At 41.9% G+C, this 19,793-nt stretch overlaps 2 protein-coding genes across 2 annotated transcripts; one reads left to right on the top strand and one right to left on the bottom strand.

Moving 5' to 3' along the window:
• The first annotated feature begins 1,313 nt into the window (after window positions 1-1,313).
• LOC123706892 lies at window positions 1,314-7,172 on the top strand. Its single transcript, XM_045656477.1, has 6 exons — window positions 1,314-1,607; window positions 1,973-2,129; window positions 4,124-4,241; window positions 4,932-5,066; window positions 5,844-6,057; window positions 6,794-7,172. Exons 1-6 carry the CDS (start codon window positions 1,445-1,447, stop codon window positions 6,946-6,948), a joined length of 942 nt encoding a protein of 313 aa, XP_045512433.1. The 5' UTR covers window positions 1,314-1,444; the 3' UTR covers window positions 6,949-7,172.
• A 351-nt stretch (window positions 7,173-7,523) lies between these two features.
• Window positions 7,524-13,764, bottom strand: LOC123707777 (glucose dehydrogenase [FAD, quinone]-like). Its single transcript, XM_045658115.1, has 3 exons — window positions 13,537-13,764; window positions 13,333-13,466; window positions 7,524-9,014 (listed from the first exon to the last, which is right to left on the bottom strand). Exons 1-3 carry the CDS (start codon window positions 13,649-13,651, stop codon window positions 7,524-7,526), a joined length of 1,740 nt encoding a protein of 579 aa, XP_045514071.1. The 5' UTR covers window positions 13,652-13,764.
• Window positions 13,765-19,793: the final 6,029 nt, after the last annotated feature.

Genomic DNA, 19,793 nt, shown 5'->3' with positions numbered 1-19,793 from the left:
CTCTTAAGAAAGAGCTTGCACCTGCTTTCACATCCCATATATTTTTTCCACAGAAATTTTACTCCTTTACATTCGACGTCTAGTCATAGTGCCTCAACAAGTGGATTTTGGTAGTCTTTATTTACGTTATTATACATTTTTTGTTATAAGTCATGCGCTGCATATATAAAACTTCTCATGTCTCGTCTATATATAAAGGGTATAATAAGGTATAAGACTTACTAATTAGACTATCACGCAATTTGCTGTGTAACTCTACCTCATCTACGTCTTGCACACTACCCGTAAGAATTCTAAATAGGTACCGAGTAATAGTTAGAGCCCTCCTTACCTTTAGGTGAGTGTATCCAATCATACCCAAAACAAACAATGTTACGATACATAAGCGTCCTCATAAGTAAATTCCATCATCCACATGTAAATGTAGGTAAAGTTTTTTTGTATTCGGTTCACCATTGTTGAGTATTTATCTTTTCACATGGAACCCAAATCATTGCGTTACATGCCAAGTGACTTCTTTCCTGTCGATAAGCAAAACGAACCCCAAATTCCTGTAGGCGTTTTAACATACGTTATATAGTTAAGTCTGCATTTAACTGTACCCGAAACTCTTTAATTTCCTTTACTTTTGTAGGCTCACCTATACCATAATTCAAAAGAATTATTTAAACGGTTATCTTTCTGGCTATAAATAGAAGTAGACAATTTAGAATTCATCCCCGCACACACATAGCATCCTCTACTAACCCAGGCAAGTCATCATTGTAAAAAATTCTAATGGCCCTTGTGCTACACCAAACCTAGTGTAATGTAACATCCAATTTACCATAAAAAAACAAGTAGCTCGATTAAATTATAATTTCCACTCATAACTTAATAATTTTTGTATTTTTTTTAAATCATGTAAATGACGCAAATTTGAGCTCAAAATGTTAATTTACAATATTTCTTAAGCATGATGAAGTTTTTATTCGTTTTTTTTTTGTTATAATATTAGCCTTGAACCGCGCAAGTGTCCCTTAACTTGTACTTATCGAGTAATTCGATAGAATAAAGAAAAGTTGAAAGTTGACGAGGTTGTATGACCAAAACAGGTTATTTTTGTTTATTCACTTTGGTGACATTAAGTCCTCCTATAAAAATTACAAATGTTATTTTTTATTGTGTATGCATTTACATTAATTTATTTAAAAAGAAGTGTAATTGATAACCTCTTGTATAAATGTCTTGAAATCTTTCGGATGAGAAAGAAATGTACAAATTCTTTAATATATAATAATACTTTAGAATAATATTATTAAAAATAAAATCTTTTGTAATCATAAAAATTCTAAATACTTGAATAAAGCATATAATTTACACGGAATTATTAGAGGTCACCAATTGCGTAAGCTTATTTATATGTGATACATTGGGCGCTGCTTGCAGTAATCTTTGTTCTGAGATGGAGGCTATACAGGAAAGCAAATTGCTACGGTCACACCCGGACACACTTCAAGCTGTACGGGATGAGATCAATCTCGCCAAACCGGGAGAGATGAAGGCGGCTGTCAAGATCCTTAAGGAGTGGGTACAGCAGCAACCGCATTTTAAAAAGAAGGATTTTAGTGAGTAATTTATATTTCGTCGTTTGTTATTTGAGAAATATGTTTACAGTGTTGTATAAGTTCAAAAATACCTTAATATACATAAAATCTTAAATGTTTAAAAGTAAAATATAATAAAATTACAAACAAACTTACTACACTTTTTAAAGTGTACTCCTGTCTCAAAGGCCGGCAACGCACCCGGTAAAAATGGGTGTCTATGGGCTGCCCTTTTTGGATGTCCCGTAGGCTCGTTTGCCCTTCTATTATATTAAAAAAAAATTAGATGATGGGGGTGGAAAGCTATTATACAAAACATAAATTTTAATGAATTTATTGCCCCATACCTTATTTGCCGTACCTTTACCAATAATATATTTGAATAGGTGAACATATGCTAGAAAATACGATAGTAGTGGGAAAGGGATCGATGGAGCGAGCGAAGAGGCAGATTGACAAAGTGTGCACAATGAGGAGTTTGTGGCCCCATTTCTTTGCCATAGAGGACGTTAGAACCGACTGCGCAGACACCATTGAAGACGGGTAATGAAAACTTATTTTAGTTTACTTTAATTTAGAAGAAGAGATTATTACTGGATTCCACAACCGCTATTTAAACTTATGAAAATTAAGTAGGTACTTATACCGCTATAGCGTTGCGGGTTTTTTTTAAATATCAGTCAGTTATTTCATTCATCCATCTCTTATTTATTCGAAAAGATTATTTATCAGAAAGCGATCCTGCTCCCAGGTTTCCTATTAAATTATTATTATTCAAATTGAATTCAGTGATATTTTAGTTTATATTAAATAGAATAACGCTTCCAGCTCAACAGAGTTGAGTTCGCATCTTGTTTAGACTGTATTGTACAGTAATTGGAAACGAAATTCGTTGTGAAGCGGTTGGTTTATAAACATGGAGCTCAAGCTCGGCAAACAAACTAAGGTTGCTTTCCGCCTTGCGAGCTACACTAGAGGATATCAGGAATCTATGTAGCTATTCCCTGAAGCGTTTATTACGGGCGTATTTGGTTACAAATATTATTATCAACATTATCTTAATTGGAAAATATGAAATGAACAAAAAATTATATATGTAATAAGTACATCCACAATAACAAATATATGCGCAGATGACGCAATATAAATATAAAAAATATCTAAATGGTTTTTTGTATGAATTCGGAAGTAAAAAACGTAAAATATTTTTCATATCCTTGATTATATGAATTACAATTAATATCTTAGTGAGGAATCTAAAACATAAAGTTACATTAAAACGCTATTTATTATTGCGTGTTTATTTTAAAGTGCAGGTCGTATATATTTGATAATAATTAAATGTTAAATAATAGTCGCTGTACGTTCAGTATACAGTATACAACTGTATTTCTTGGAATCACCATGGATTCAAAACTACAGTGATCCCCTCATATTAACATATAACATATTAACATATGATCTGTTAAGATTGGCGAAGAGACTTAGTTCCGCAGCTTACGCCGTTAGAAAAATTCGCTCACTAACTGATGTCGATACAGTTAGACTTGTTTATTTTAGTTACTTTCACAGCTTAATGACTTATGACTTATTATTGTGGGGTCATTCTGCTGATGTCGAAACTATTTGCATACTGCAGAAGAGGACTATTCGTGCAATCTATAATTTAAAATGTAGGGAATCTCTGAAAGATAAAATCAAGGAAATTAATATACTTACCTTTTACTCGCAATATATTTATGAAAATATTATGTATGTATACGAAAATAGTGACAAGTTTAGTAGAATAGAGCATACGCACAATGTTAATACTCGGAACAAACGCAGTTTCCCCAATTTCCCCGTACGAGACTATCTAAAGTTAGTATTTCTTTTTTGGGAAAAGGGATACTCTTTTTTAATAAAATCCTAGGGGCTCTTTTATCTCTGCCTTTTAATAAATTTAAGAAATGTATTAAAGGAAAGCTGTGTAAAAAGGCTTACTACAAAGTTAACGATTATCTAGTTGATAAAAGGGTCTGGGACTAGTGCTAGACAGGCTACTTCTAATTAATTTGCGATATTTGTTTTGAAATAATTAATATTTCATGATTTCATATTTTAAAAGAGTACCGAGAGTTTTTTACGCCGGCTTTTTCTCTCGGTTTACATCCTCTGTCTTCTTTGCCTATGAGTAGAAATGTCTACCTATTCAAATTTAATGACGTGGAATAAGTGATACTTGTATCTTATGTTCCGTAATAAACATTGTTTATAAATATTAATTGTATTATAGACTTAACTGCTTTTCCCAAGATCTAACATTTATTATATAGGTCAACTTAAAGTTCTTCCGCTAATTTGAATTGTTTTTCATATGATGTAGTATACATACATAGATAAAATGTAGTATACATTTTACATCTGCATGTAGGAGCGTTTCTTTTAATTTATTCTATTGTTACATATATATGTACCGTACCGTACAAATGATTATTAGCTAAGCCATCCAAGAGATTACCTCTTCAAGATAGTTAAATGGAGGTTTTACATTTCAGATGTATAGCCGTTATGCCGAATCTTAACAAAGAACACCATAGAGTGCTTGTGGTCAAAGTAGGAAAGTCCACAATGACCTCGCAAAAACTTTTACAACATTACAAATTTGGAGTCTGTGTAAGTATGTTTTAGTTAGGAACCTACCTAACACATCATACATATCAAACATACATACATAACACATATTTATCTTAAAGTATCGTCATTTATGTGTCTTTTTACTATTTATTTTTAATGTATCATCTTTTTAGTTTAGTTTGTTTTTTGTTCCTGTTTAGTTTTGTCTTAATAACTGTGTATAACATGTATTTTTGCACTTCTTGCCTATCTTATGTAGTTTAATACATTTTTTTTCTTTACTCACAGTGGTTGCCTGAAAGAGATCGCTCGAAAGCGATAAGGCATCCTTTTGATTTATTATGTTCAAATTTTTTTATATTGTAATATAACGAAGTGTTAATAAATAAATAAATATTGCGGAATATAAAATAAAATTAATATTGCCCCCGAAACTATAGTTTTGGAATAATCACTTTATAAATTGTTTCCGGTGTTACTGTCACCGAAAACTTTTTTGAGGTAAAATTGATTAGAGATAATATTGATCACAAGTTATCGTTAAATTATAAATTAAGTACATTATCACCTGTGTACTTACGGGTCACCTCTCGTACTGTGTAATGTGTTACATGCAGTAGCAAGAGCATCCTTATCATTAGGTGACGTTACTGTGCCTATACTTGATTTAATTTCTTAAATCTCACTGTTAAATTTTCCATTTTAATATATATTAATATTTGCGGTCAGGTTTCAGAGTACCTGAAGGCCCACGACTATGTGAATAGCTACCACTACGTTCTGGACTTGCGACAAGCCAATATGACTGACTTTCTCAAATCCTTTAACCTCACTGATTTTCGGCAAATATACACCATATTAGTGGTAAGAAACAGACTTATACACTTTAAGGAAGCTCGTAATTTTTAACGGTATCTTCGATGGACGAAAAACTACTTGATAACAATTAAAAAATATCTTATACTTTCTCGTCACTGGGTTGTTTCGAGTAAAACCTTATCTTATATAATGTCAATGTGTATTTTTATAAAATAAATAGAAGCAAACTACTAATAGTAGTCTATTAAAGCCAAGGCTTCATGATAAACATTTCGGACTCTGCACCAGGAAAGTCAACCGTTGAGAAGTGGTCTGCAAAGTTTAAGCTTTGCGAACGAGAGCTCGCAGCTGATGCCCGTTACCGACGAAAACATAAAAAACCCCACAAAATAAATAGTATAACAATGAAGTTGATTTAGACAGCTAGATACCCTAAATATATCAAAGGAACGTGTTGGACATATCCTAGATGTATATGCGAAAGCGCTGTTTTAGCGCGCGAGCTTGCAATGGACCAAAAACAACGAATTGATTAAGCATTCATTCATTCAAAATTTTCACTAGACAGAATTTTTGCGCCGATGAAGAGGTTATCGCGGAAACTGAAGACTATTTTGAGGCTAAAGAATTTGCTTTTGAATTTGGCAAATTGTAGGTATAAAAATTGTATAACCGTTATATTGTTGTATCGGTATCGATGTCAAATCAAACCATCAAATTCAATCAAATTGATTTTTTCTATGTTGGTCTACGAACTTTTCTGCCCACCTGTTTTATCAGGTCGCCTAATCGTTCAAATTGACAAGATATTATTCTTTATAGGATTGCTTCGGCATGCGTTTAAAGGGAATCCACTTGGTGTCAGAGTCTAAGCTGGTGGATACTCTTATAGGAATTCTGAAACAATTCTTGAAACCCAAGCTGATTTCTCGTCTCCATCATTACTCAGACGTTGAACAATTGGCCAAAGCTGTCGGTGAAGAGTACCTTCCTCAAGATGTCGGTGGTAAAGAGAGATGCGCTAGAGATATACAAGGTGGTTATTGTTTCTTTTTCTCGTTTTTACATTTTCCGCTATTTGTGATCGTTTGTTTGTGCGAACAATTTGACTTCAAATAAATTAGTAGTAATGATACTTGATTCCATTACATTCGTAGTGGAATCCTACAAATAAAAGCCGCTTAATGTTTTCTCTTCGTGACACTGAGCAAACAAATACACGAGACAATAATTGGGCCTATGATCAAAAAAATAATTTAAGGTAAATTCAAGGCGTTACTATAATAAGTTTTTTATTACTCTTATAATAACTTAAAACTTTCGTGTATTTAATATGTTATGAATAATTCATGTACATTTTAAATTAGTTTTATTAAAATACACGTGTTTCAAATATTTATCATTGAAACCTGTTTAGTTAAATTATTATATTGAATCGTTAACCATTTATAACTGTTGCATCGCAGTATTTTTTATAAATACGGTGTAATATGCGGTCTTAAACAATATCAATGATTCTCAGTTTAAGTGGTATTTATTATATTATAAACTTACTAGCGTTCAGCCTCAACTTTGCACGGCTAGATACTTTTTTACGGCTTAAATGAATTAAACAAACGAAGAAACATACCTTTCTATTTATAATATTAGTGTATATATCTAGAGGTATATTTTAAAAAATCTTAATAATTTATCCTGCCAAGAGACACCAGAGGTAGTCTTGGACAAAAAAAAGATTGTGCCTTGGCAGTATATAATTAATGAAATTCCAGAGGATTGGCTCACCGAGCTATCGTCTAAAATCAACATGGAATATATGCGTATGATGCGAGAGGCTACCATCGACGAAAGCCTTCGGCCGAAAGGGGACTTCAGCCAGGAGTATGCAGGGATGCCCGGGACATTCAGACTTCTCACTGTTGACTAGCATCGAGATTTTTGTCGATTAAGCGACCAAGGTAAAAGTTAATACTCAAACATGGCGAAGCAAGTCAACAGAAACTTTTATTAAGCTATGTAGGAACGAGTGGCGGTCATTCTTTTCAAACAAATATGTAATCTTAATGTAAACCGCTGTTTTAAAAGATATATGGTTTATTATATATATAATTTTAATCGATTTTTGTTATTTATTTTAGATAATTAAACGGTGTTTGCAACTCGCAACGATGTCTTTTATTTCTAAATTTCTAAAAGCCCAACAGGAATCTACTTTAATTTACAACCGCATATCTGAGCCAAGCTTAACGGTTTGCTATTTATATATTTATAATTATACAAATTTATCAGTAAATTGAATGACCTCGCCTTGTTAAATTAAAACTGTTTTCTAGTAATGATTAGGTTATTTTAATTTTCAATTGCGTTTCTTAAACGTGTAATTTACACTTGGTTTTTGCGATAGTTTTGATGAGGTATTAATAGAAATAAAATAAAACTTATTTATATAAATATAAAATTTTAATTTTTTTTAAAGATGTTTTATTATTGTAAATTACATATTTATTTGGGGTTTTGTCGTTTGATGATGTCCGCTGCCTTCTCAGCTACCATTATAACAGCTGCGTTAATGTTGCCGCCCACAACTTTTGGCATAATGCTCGCGTCTGCCACACGCAAGTTACGTATGCCTCGCACACGAAGGGACGAATCCACCACGGGGCCCAAAGAGCACGTTCCAACATAATGCCACAGCGTCGACATGCTACTCAATACGTAACAACGCCAGTAGCCGCCCAAGTTGGCGCATCTCGGCCCTGATAAATCCACCACCTCCGCTTTTATACTTTTGAAATATGATGAATTCACAACCCCAACAAAGTCTGCGACGTACTTCGCAAAATCGTCGAGGTCCCTTTTGTCTGCGAACGTGCCCGGCTCAACCACGGGCGCGGCGAACGGATCGTCGCTCCGCAGTTTGACCCGCCCTCGTGAACGAGGATGCAGCAGAACTAAATTCACGAACAATGAGTTCCGCCCCTTACTGGAATCTAAGAGATTTTGACAAATATCGTCTTCGAAACCCATGTTGAACGCGCAGAGTTGCATCGGGCCGGGCGAGTCGTTCGGAACCGCTAAAATTAAGGTTTGGTAATCCGGACACGATTGCGATTCGTTCAACGCAATAAAGCCACCGAAAGTGGGAAACGGAAGAATGTGTGGGTCGGGAGCTGGCGGAGTGCCGTGACTCTCCTCCGTCTTGATAGATAAGATTACCGTCGTGTGGTCATGATAGTTGTAGCCGACGGGCAGGTCGCTCTTCACTTTAATATTGAACTCTCCTAGGTGGTCTCGGGGCCCGATGCCGGACCCCATCAACAACCTGGCCGAGTTGATTGTGCCCGCGCTCACAATAACCTCGCGCCGCGCTTTAGCCCTCAGGGTCTTACCGTCTTCTGTCACAAACTCGACACCCTTCGCCACGTTCTCATCGTCAATAACAATTTTTGTAACAAAACTTTTTTTCTTTACGAACAAATTGGGACGCATCTTTATTCTTGCTAAGTTAGTGTAAGCTGTAGTTTGGCGCACCCCGTCTGCGATGGTGAGCAATAGTGGGGTGTAGCCGGTACTGGAGGGACCGTTGATATCGAAAACCACCGGTTTTCCTACTTCTTCGAAGCTTCTCAAATACTTTTCGAGGTCTAATCGGTTTTCCCTAGATACCTTTAAGAACCCCTGAGTCCCGTGATAAGTGCTGCAGGGTGAGTGAAGGATATCAGGACTCACGATCTTCTCACTTTTGATAAAAAAAGGAAAGACTTTGTCCCATCCCCAGTTGTCATCGCCGACTTCATTAGCCCAGCTCCGATAGTCGTCAGGGCAGCCGCGGACGTACGCCATGTAGTTGACACTGCTGCCTCCGCCCAGGACTCTGCCAGCGGTCAAATTGAGCGCACGAATTTTATGGGTTTGGTATGTTGTGTTATCAATCTTCGATGTGTAGTTAAAGTCATACTTTGTATGTGGCAAATATGGAAAGAGGCTCGGCAACTGAAATCACAATTTCTGTTTCTCGCTTTGAGTGGTTATTTACAATAATTTGTTATTAACCATGGTTTAAGCTTAAATGTTATCGGCAGTTTAATTTTATCGAAACCAATATTTGCACGTCAGACATTGGACACTTCAGCATAGGGTAAAGTAGAGATTTCGCGACTTCGTCTGCGTTGGGTTTTGTTTAAATTGGCCTGCCTATATTCTAATTTAAAGAAAGTAACCAAGAAACATTTTTTAACACGCAAAACATGAACAAAGAAGATAAAACTAAAATTCAATAAAATTATAGAAGTGCGTAGTGTTAAATCAAAGAGTTAATTAAACTGTCTAGACAGTTAAGTAAAAAGCGATATTCAATCAAGTTGCTAGCATTTTGATTTGACTAAAGCAGTGTCGAATACGTTTATCTATCTATCTGACCGAAAGCCAGCGTGTTGATTAATAATGTAAAACAAGATGGTAAAACAAGACTCCGCCATGATTACTTCATTTATTATTGTTATTTCGGTGTGATCGTGAAGAACTCGGAGCTTGGAAATTCTTGGGTTAGGTTTGTTGGCTGTTGCCTATGAACGGAACGTTAGCGACTTGATTGAATATCGATCTTTACTTAACTCCTCCTAGTGGGAGTGCCATGTCCTAGTGGGAGTGCCATGCTGTTGCTTTCGGGCTTCAGCAAAACGGGCAGGCACGACCGGGGCAGTACCACTGTTTCACAGAAAACCGGCGTGAAGTGATGCAATAGGTTCATCTTATTGTACTCGCGTTTCGTGCGGTGAGTGAGACTCCCGGAGCCCATCAATTCCCCCCCCCCCCAGAATATGAAGATGCAGTTTAAACAGACATTACCCCAGGGGGGTACCACACGTTTCCGCTGTGGAGAATCCCCCTCTGAGCGTCCATCATCGGAACAATCAGTTTTCGGTGGTGGATGCACAGGCTGCCCTTCGTATTCTGGGGTGGGCAAAAACTGCGCAAAAAACTTTAACTTTAGGTTTCGATCTCGGGGCAAACGGAAGAATTTACCGAAGGCATCCCCTTCCACGCTCTCAGTGGACTTTACCAATGTGAGGGGCTCAACTCTAATCTTAACGCGGTTCACTTTCACCTCGAAACTGCGAAGCCGGCCTTATTCTTCCTTACTGAGACTCAGATATCCTCCCCGGCTGATACTTCCTACCTCTCCTACCCGGGGTACAAATTGGAACATTCATTTGTGCCGCGGGCGGGAGTTTGCGTGTACGTCAGAGAGGATATCTGTTCTCGTCGCCTCGGGTCGCTTGAAGGAAGGGACCTATCTAGCCTCTGGCTGCTCGTAGACGCATGCCTGTATAGGTCCCATAGCGGAAATACCGAAACTGACCGACTCATTGAGCACATCCAAATGGCTACAGATTCCCTGCTCGAAGGGGTTCCTACCGCTGAAATCGTGATACTTGGCGATTTTAACGCTCACCATGCCGATTGGCTCGGCTCGGAAACCACCGATCACGCGGGAAGATCCTTTCACGACTTTGCTTTAGCTTACGACCTGTCACAAATGGTCCCTGTGATTACGCGAATACCAGTTGTGGATGGTCATAAACCCTCTTTGTTGGACCTTCTGCTGACCTCACATCCGGAGACCTATCAAGTCTCTGTTGACCCGCCATTGGGTTCATCGGATCATTGTGTGGTCCGGAGTACTGTCCCTACTACGCGCCCTCCTCGGCCCCGTTTTTCGGGTTGTCGCCGTATTTGGCACTATCGGTCAGCAGATTGGGATGGGATGCGGTCTTTCTTTGCGTCCTACCCTTGGGGGCCTATGTGCTTTTCGTCGGAAGCTCCAGATTCCGTCGCTGCCTCTGTCGCCGAAGTGGTTCTGCAGGGCATGGAACTCTTTATTCCATTTTCTGCGGCGCCGATCGGTGGCAAGTCACAGCCCTGGTTTAAGCGTTCTTGCAAGGCAGCATCGCGTAGAAAGCGAGAATGCTTTAATGCATGGGCGGAAGCGGCGATATCTCGTGATGCCAATACCAGCGAACATAAAAAAGCATATAACTCAGCCTCCAGGTCCTTCAAACGGGGAATCGCTAAAGCAAAGTCAGAGCACATCGCCAGATTTGGCGAGAGATTGGCCCAACTCCCTTCGGGGACTCGAGCCTTCTGGTCTCTCGCCAAAGCTGTAACAGGTCATTTTTGTCAGCCATCCATTCCACCGCTGCACAGGGAGGATGACTCGCTCGCCCACACTGCGAAGGAGAAGGCCGACCTCTTGGGCTGTCTCTTCGCGTCCAACTCGACTTTGGATGACCGAGGGGGATCACCACCGACGATTTCGCGGTGTGATTATTCAATGCCGGAAATCACATTCCGGCAACGTGCTGTTCGCAAGGCACTATCTTCCTTGGACATTCATAAGTCGAGTGGGCCGGATGGTATCCCTCCAATTGTGCTGCGTACTTGTGCTCCTGAGTTGGCTCCGGTCCTGACGCGCCTATTCTGGTACCTGTACTCGCTCGGCACTGTCCCGAAGTGCTGGAAGACCGCTTCGATACATCCGATCCCTAAAAAAGGCGATCGTTCTGATCCGTCCAACTATCGTCCAATAGCTATAACCTCCTTGTTCTCCAAAATAATGGAATCCATTATTAATGGCCAGCTCTTGAGGTATCTAGAGGGCCACCAGCTGATTAGCGATTATCAGTACGGCTTTCGTCGTGGTCGTTCGGCTGGTGACCTTCTAGTATACCTTACACATAGATGGGCAGAGGCAATTGAGTCCAAGGTCTCGGGTCTCGGGTCGGGGTCGGGTCGGGAATCGGGTGTGGCACAAAGCACTGCTCTCGAAGCTTCCAGCCTACGGGCTTCCCGAGAAATTATGCGACTGGATCTCCAGCTTTCTGGCCGATCGGAGCATCAAGGTCGTCGTCGACGGAGCATGTTCCGACCTTAAACCCGTGAATGTTGGGGTCCCACAAGGCTGTGTTCTATCCCCGACCCTGTTTCTTCTGCATATCAATGACATGTTGCAACTTAGCAACATTCATTGCTATGCGAACGACAACGACTCTTTACACTGGCCGGGCAGGTATTTCTCGGGCAGTTGTCGATGAGTACCGAAACAAACTTGTGTCTGAAGTCGAAACTCTACTACGTGGAGTCTCGGACTGGGGTAGACTAAACCTAGTCCAATTTAACCCCAAGAAGACACAAAATTGCGCGTTTTCCGCGAAAAAAATACCCTTTGTCGCTACTCCTCTTTTCGAAAACACTCTTCTTGAACCCACAGCCACCATCGGAATACTTGGCATTGACATATCGAACGACGTTCAGTTTCGCGGTCATTTGGAGGGAAAGGCTAAATAAGCCTCCAAAAAGCTTGGTGTGCTCAGCAAGGCGAGGCGGTACTTCACTCCGAGCCACCGCTTGCAACTCTATAAAGCGCAAATACGGCCCCACATGGAATACTGTTCTCACCTCTGGGCGGGGGCTCCCCAGTACCAGCTCCTTCCACTTGACCGTATCCAACGAAGAGCGGTTTGAATCGTCGATGACCAATCCCTCTCCGAGCGGCTCGATCCTTTGGCGTTGCGTAGAGATGTGGGGTCACTCTGCATCTTCTACCGCATTTACCATGGAGAGTGTTCAGAGGAGTTGTTCGAATTAATACCTGCAGCTGAGGTTCATCATCGGACGTCGAGGCAGAATACAAAATTCCACCCGTATCACCTCGACGTCCGCCGTTCCACGACTGAGCGTTTTACAAGGCAATTTTTGCCGCGCACCACCGCTATGTGGAACCAGCTGCCCACTGAAGTATTTCCGAACCAATTCGACTTAGGGTCCTTCAAGAAAAGAGCGTACAAATTCTTAAAAGGCCGGCAACGCACTCGCGAGCCCTCTGGCATTGAGAGTGTCCATGGGCGGCGGTATCACTTAACATCAGGTGAGCCTCCTGCCCGTTTGCCCCCTATTTTATAAAAAAAAACTGTTTAGAGATTCAATTAACTCTCTGATTTGACTACTTTACTGCGACATCTACACTACTGATTTTCAGTAAAGCAATTGAGGATATAGAAAATATAGAGTTTAGTCAATTGTAGTATGAATAAAAATATCTTGCTGGACTTCATATTGATTGATATTAGCATTGGGATATTCATTAATATTAGCAATATTAATGAATGTCCAAATCTATCCCAACTTTTGCGCCTACGCCTTTCAAAAATCTTGTTTCCGTAAAACTAAGATTTGATGTTTTTGCCATGCTCGCAACGCAATATTTTTAAGTGTATGAAATGAATTAATTCTAATTAATAAAGGGGCCTACCATAGCTTCTTGGGGAGGGTCACCACCCGCTTCTATGAGCAGCACAGAGAAGCGACCGTCTTCAGTAAGTCGGTCCGCCAGTACGCATCCTGCTGATCCGCCGCCTACTATTATTATGTCGAACTCCTTCAGATCTACAACGTCATATGAGATAATCCATTGTTAATACATGTGTTGGGCAATTGAAAATGTTTGCAAACTTACCAGAAATCTGAGCCTGTTTCGGGAATAAATAAGCAGTAAGAGCGAGGGTGGCTGCGATCACGCTGAATGACCGTTGGATGGTAAGTGTTTGCGCCACTATCGACGCTGGATCCATTTTAGACACTATTTAAAGAAACACGATTTCACACATCCTATAGTATGAACCTTTTTATTTAAAACTGTATCTTATATTAATTAATTGCTGAAACACGCATATCCGTTACATATCAGCAGCAGAGTAGTAAACGCTACCACCTTGCAAAGTAAAGTTTAATTTTGTGTGTGGATGTGATAAAATAGTTATTTATATAGTCAATTTAATTGGTTTTGTACTTAGAGCTAATGAGAACTCACTTCAAGGTCACTTTAAAATGTTTTATATAAAAAAAAATTTCACCTTTCTTTTCCAAATATTTTTCCAGTATTTTGTCTAGTTTCACTATAATTAGTTGGTTTTGAAAGACTAGATTTATTGCAAAGTACAATTGGAATATTCATTCCAGAAGAGAGAGGTAACAGAAATAAGGATTTCTCTATGTTAGACTGACTCTGTTATCATTCAATAATGCTTGATTTGATTCGATGGAATATCTTAGAACAAAAACTTCGATCCCGCGTGTGATCATTGTGAGAGCATGAGTGTAATCATTTTATGTTTAGGGTAAAAGTGAAAGAACGAATGAACAAATTCAATAATAGAAATCTTTGATTCTAGTTTTGTGTAAAGCCCGCTCTGCTGTGCGATTAGCATAATATTCAATCTAAAAATATTGTGTCCGGTACAACAGGAATGATTTTTTTTCAAAGAAATAGTATTCTTTTTAAACTGGCGACTGCAAAACTTTTTTTTTAAATATAAAATAGGGGGTAAACGGGCAGGAGGCTCACCTGATGTTAAGTGATACCGCCGCCCATGGACACTCTCAATGCCAGAGGGCTCGCGAGTGCGTTGCCGGCCTTTTAAGAATTTGTACGCTCTTTTCTTGAAGGACCCTAAGTCGAATTGGTTCGGAAATACTTCAGTGGGCAGCTGGTTCCACATAGCGGTGGAGCGCGGCAAAAATTGCCTTGAAAAACGCTCAGTCGTGGAACGGCGGACGTCGAGGTGATACGGGTGGAATTTTGTATTCTGCCTCGACGTCCGATGATGAACCTCAGCTGCAGGTATTAATCCGAACAACTCCTCTGAACACTCTCTATGGTAAATGCGGTAGAAGATGCAGAGTGACCCCACATCTCTACGCAACGCCAAAGGATCAAGCCGCTCGGAGAGGGATTGGTCATCGACGATTCGAACCGCTCTTCGTTGGATACGGTCAAGTGGAAGGAGCTGGTACTAGGGAGCCCCCGCCCAGAGGTGAGAACAGTATTCCATGTGGGGCCGTATTTGCGCTTTATAGAGTTGCAAGCGGTGGCCCGGAGTAAAGTACCATCTCGCCTTGCTGAGCACACCAAGCTTTTTGGAGGCTTATTTAGCCTTTCCCTCCAAATGACCGCGAAACTGAACGTCGTTCGATATGTCAATGCCAAGTATTCCGATGCTGGCTGTGGCTTCAAGAAGAGTGTTTTCGAAAAGAGGAGTAGCGACAAAGGGTATTTTTTTCGCGCAAACTTGTGTCTTCTTGGGGTTAAATTGGACTAGGTTTAGTCTACCCCAGTCCGAGACTCCACGTAGTAGAGTTTCGACTTCAGACACAAGTTTGTTCCGGTACTCATCGACAACTGCCCGAGAAATACCTGCCCGGCCAGTGTAAAGAGTCGCTGTCGTCCGCATAGCAATGAATGTTGCTAAGTTGCAACATGTCATTGATATGCAGAAGAAACAGGGTCGGGGATAGAACACAGCCTTGTGGGACCCCAGCATTCACAGGTTTAAGGTCGGAACATGCTCAGTCGACGACAACCTTGATGCTCCGATCGGCCAGAAAGCTGGAGATCCAGTCGCATAATTTCTCGGGAAGCCCGTAGGCTGGAAGCTTCGAGAGCAGTGCTTTGTGCCACACCCGATTCCCGACCCGACCCCGACCCGAGACCCGAGACCTTGGACTCAATTGCCTCTGCCCATCTATGTGTAAGGTATACTAGAAGGTCACCAGCCGAACGACCACGACGAAAGCCGTACTGATAATCGCTAATCAGCTGGTGGCCCTCTAGATACCTCAAGAGCTGGCCATTAATAATGGATTCCATTATTTTGGAGAACAAGGAGGTTATAGCTATTGGACGATAGTTGGACGGATCAGAGCGATCGCCTTTTTTAGGGATCGGATGTATCGAAGCGGTCTTCCAGCACTTCGGGACAGTGCCGAGCGAGTACAGGTACCGGAATAGGCGCGTCAGGACCGGAGCCAACTCAGGACCACAAGTACGCAGCACAATTGGAGGGATACCATCCGGCCCGCTCGACTTATGAATGTCCAAGGAAGATAGTGCCTTGCGAACAGCACGTTGCCGGAATGTGATTTCCGGCATTGAATAATCACACCGCGAAATCGTCGGTGGTGATCCCCCTCGGTCATCCAAAGTCGAGTTGGACGCGAAGAGACAGCCCAAGAGGTCGGCCTTCTCCTTCGCAGTGTGGGCGAGCGAGTCATCCTCCCTGTGCAGCGGTGGAATGGATGGCTGACAAAAATGACCTGTTACAGCTTTGGCGAGAGACCAGAAGGCTCGAGTCCCCGAAGGGAGTTGGGCCAATCTCTCGCCAAATCTGGCGATGTGCTCTGACTTTGCTTTAGCGATTCCCCGTTTGAAGGACCTGGAGGCTGAGTTATATGCTTTTTTATGTTCGCTGGTATTGGCATCACGAGATATCGCCGCTTCCGCCCATGCATTAAAGCATTCTCGCTTTCGATGCTGCCTTGCAAGAACGCTTAAACCAGGGCTGTGACTTGCCACCGATCGGCGCCGCAGAAAATGGAATAAAGAGTTCCATGCCCTGCAGAACCACTTCGGCGACAGAGGCAGCGACGGAATCTGGAGCTTCCGATGAAAAGCACATAGGCCCCCAAGGGTAGGACGCAAAGAAAGACCGCATCCCATCCCAATCTGCTGACCGATAGTGCCAAATACGGCGACAACCCGAAAAACGGGGCCGAGGAGGGCGCGTAGTAGGCACAGTACTCCGGACCACACAATGATCCGATGAACCCAATGGCGGGTCAACAGAGACTTGATAGGTCTCCGGATGTGAGGTCAGCAGAAGGTCCAACAAAGAGGGTTTATGACCATCCACAACTGGTATTCGCGTAATCGCAGGGACCATTTGTGACAGGTCGTAAGCTAAAGCAAAGTCGTGAAAGGATCTTCCCGCGTGATCGGTGGTTTCCGAGCCGAGCCAATCGGCATGGTGAGCGTTAAAATCGCCAAGTATCACGATTTCAGCGGTAGGAACCCCTTCGAGCAGGGAATCTGTAGCCATTTGGATGTGCTCAATGAGTCGGTCAGTTTCGGTATTTCCGCTATGGGACCTATACAGGCATGCGTCTACGAGCAGCCAGAGGCTAGATAGGTCCCTTCCTTCAAGCGACCCGAGGCGACGAGAACAGATATCCTCTCTGACGTACACGCAAACTCCCGCCCGCGGCACAAATGAATGTTCCAATTTGTACCCCGGGTAGGAGAGGTAGGAAGTATCAGCCGGGGAGGATATCTGAGTCTCAGTAAGGAAGAATAAGGCCGGCTTCGCAGTTTCGAGGTGAAAGTGAACCGCGTTAAGATTAGAGTTGAGCCCCTAACATTGGTAAAGTCCACTGAGAGCGTAGAAGGGGATGCCTTCGGTAAATTCTTCCGTTTGCCCCGAGATCGAAACCTAAAGTTAAAGTTTTTTGCGCAGTTTTTGCCCACCCCAGAATACGAAGGGCAGCCTGTGCATCCACCACCGAAAACTGATTGTTCCGATGATGGACGCTCAGAGGGGGATTCTCCACAGCGGAAACGTGTGGTACCCCCCTGGGGTAATGTCTGTTTAAACTGCATCTTCATATTCTGGGGGGGGGGGGGAATTGATGGGCTCCGGGAGTCTCACTCACCGCACGAAACGCGAGTACAATAAGATGAACCTATTGCATCACTTCACGCCGGTTTTCTGTGAAACAGTGGTACTGCCCCGGTCGTGCCTGCCCGTTTGGCTGAAGCCCGAAAGCAACAGCATGGCACTCCCACTAGGAAGGGGGTTGACTGACTGCACTGGTGAAATAACCTCTGTCACAGGTTATTTCACCAGTGGGCGATAGGGTCGTCACGTCCCGACGCCTGAAAAAAGTTAATACAAAAGTTATTTCCTACATCAACATTAATCATTGCCTACAGAACTGCAGATTTAAAAAAAACACAGAAAGTGAAGTTGTCTAATTGTGACGTCAGAGAGCAAACGCAAAAAAAACATACACAACAACTATATTCGATGGGCAATAAATGTCACTAAACACGTGTAGGTGATTAGTACATGTCGTAATGAAACAGTGATGTGTCCTGACAAGGACAGTTGTAAATGTTATCGTCATGAAACAATAATTTGTTCTGAAAAGAACAGTTAATTGGCGTTATCGTTAGACCACGATATCAAACTGTTCTGAGAAGAACACGTTCGTACCCTTCGACGGTTGCGCGCAGAAAAGGACAACTTTTTGCCGCGCCTCGATTTTATTGTCTACGCACCCTTCGCATCTTGGTACCACATGTTACTCTTCTCAACGAATTATTAGGAAGTTTTATTTTAACCAAATAAGGACCAATCAACATAAACCAAAACTACCCTAAAGTGGTGACCCCGAGAAGAACACCAAGAAAATTGAAGATGACGAACACAGAAAATTCCGGTGCAGAGCGTCAAGTTTCATCACATCCGTCGAGCCAAGAAGTCTCCGGTATCTCACTGTCACTCCGTGTGCCACCTCCAGAACAACAACCAACCATCGACACCCTCATCGGTGAAATAAGAAGGGTGTTTTTGGAAGTTGCCGAGCTACGAGCACAACCTCGCGACAACTACCGCAACAGTCGTTCTCGCCACCATTTACAATCACGCTCGCGGAACGCATCAACAAAGCGCAACGAAAACCGACGAGAGTCACAGATGGAAGATCGAAGCCGGAAAAAATCTCCAATGCCGTACTGCTATTACCATCATCGCTACGGTATGGACGCGAAGAAAGGCACACCACCATACCGATGTTTCAAGCCCATAAACCAGTCGGAAAACTAAAAGTAACGCTGGCCGCGGCGGGAACCGGCGTTACTGAATTATCACACCGCCTTTTCGTTACCGACAGGGTAACGAAACTTACCTTTTTGGTCGACACAGGAGCCAATATCTCCGTGCTACCAAAGACAAAAGGCTCACGCGAAAAACCACTGCCGTTTCAACTCTACGCCGCCAACAACACGGTCATTCCAACATACGGAGAAAAGTCACTCCAACTCGATCTTAACCTCCGAAGACCATATACATGGAAATTCGTCGTAGCAGATGTGTCTAAGGCAATCCTGGGAGCAGATTTCTTGCAGCACCACCACCTCATTGTCGACGTAAAAAACAGAAGACTGATCGACGGGAAAACAAAACTGGTAACAAACGCTCAACTCAGTACTGCAGACATACCTACAGTTCGTAGTATTGACATTGAGCAAAATTACCACAGCATACTAGCAGATTTCCCAGGCACAACCAGAATCACTTCAATGAAGCTTAGTCCTAAACATTCCGTTGAACACTTCATTGAAACAAATGGACCGCCCCTTCACTGCAAGCCACGCCCCATTGCACCGCATCGTTACGAAATGGTCAGGAAGGAATTCCAAAACATGATCGATCAAGGGTTATGCAGACCAAGCAAAAGCCCTTGGGCATCACCTCTTCACGTCGTGCCAAAGAAAAATGGAGACCTACGCGTGTGTGGCGATTACCGAAGGCTCAACGCCATAACCAAGCCCGATCGGTATCCCATACCACGCATACGTGACTTCACATACCAACTCGCAGGGAAGAAAATTTTCTCCACACTCGACCTCAATCGCGCGTACCAACAACTGCCAGTCAGCGAGCAAGATGTGGAGAAAACCGCCATCATCACACCTTTTGGTCTTTTCGAGTTTCCGCGCATGTGTCCTGGTCTAAAGAACGCCGGACAGACTTTCCAACGCTTTATTCACGAAGTACTGCGCGAACTCAACTTCGTATTCCCTTTCGTTGATGATCTACTCATAGCATCAATCGACGAGGAAGAGCACCGAAAACATCTACGCATCGTATTACAGCG

This window comes from Pieris brassicae, chromosome 3 (assembly GCF_905147105.1).
Source record: "Pieris brassicae chromosome 3, ilPieBrab1.1, whole genome shotgun sequence".
Classification (NCBI taxonomy): Eukaryota; Metazoa; Arthropoda; class Insecta; order Lepidoptera; family Pieridae; genus Pieris; species Pieris brassicae.
The sequence above is the reverse complement of the archived record's forward strand: the minus strand, read 5'-3'. Positions and strand labels throughout refer to the sequence as shown.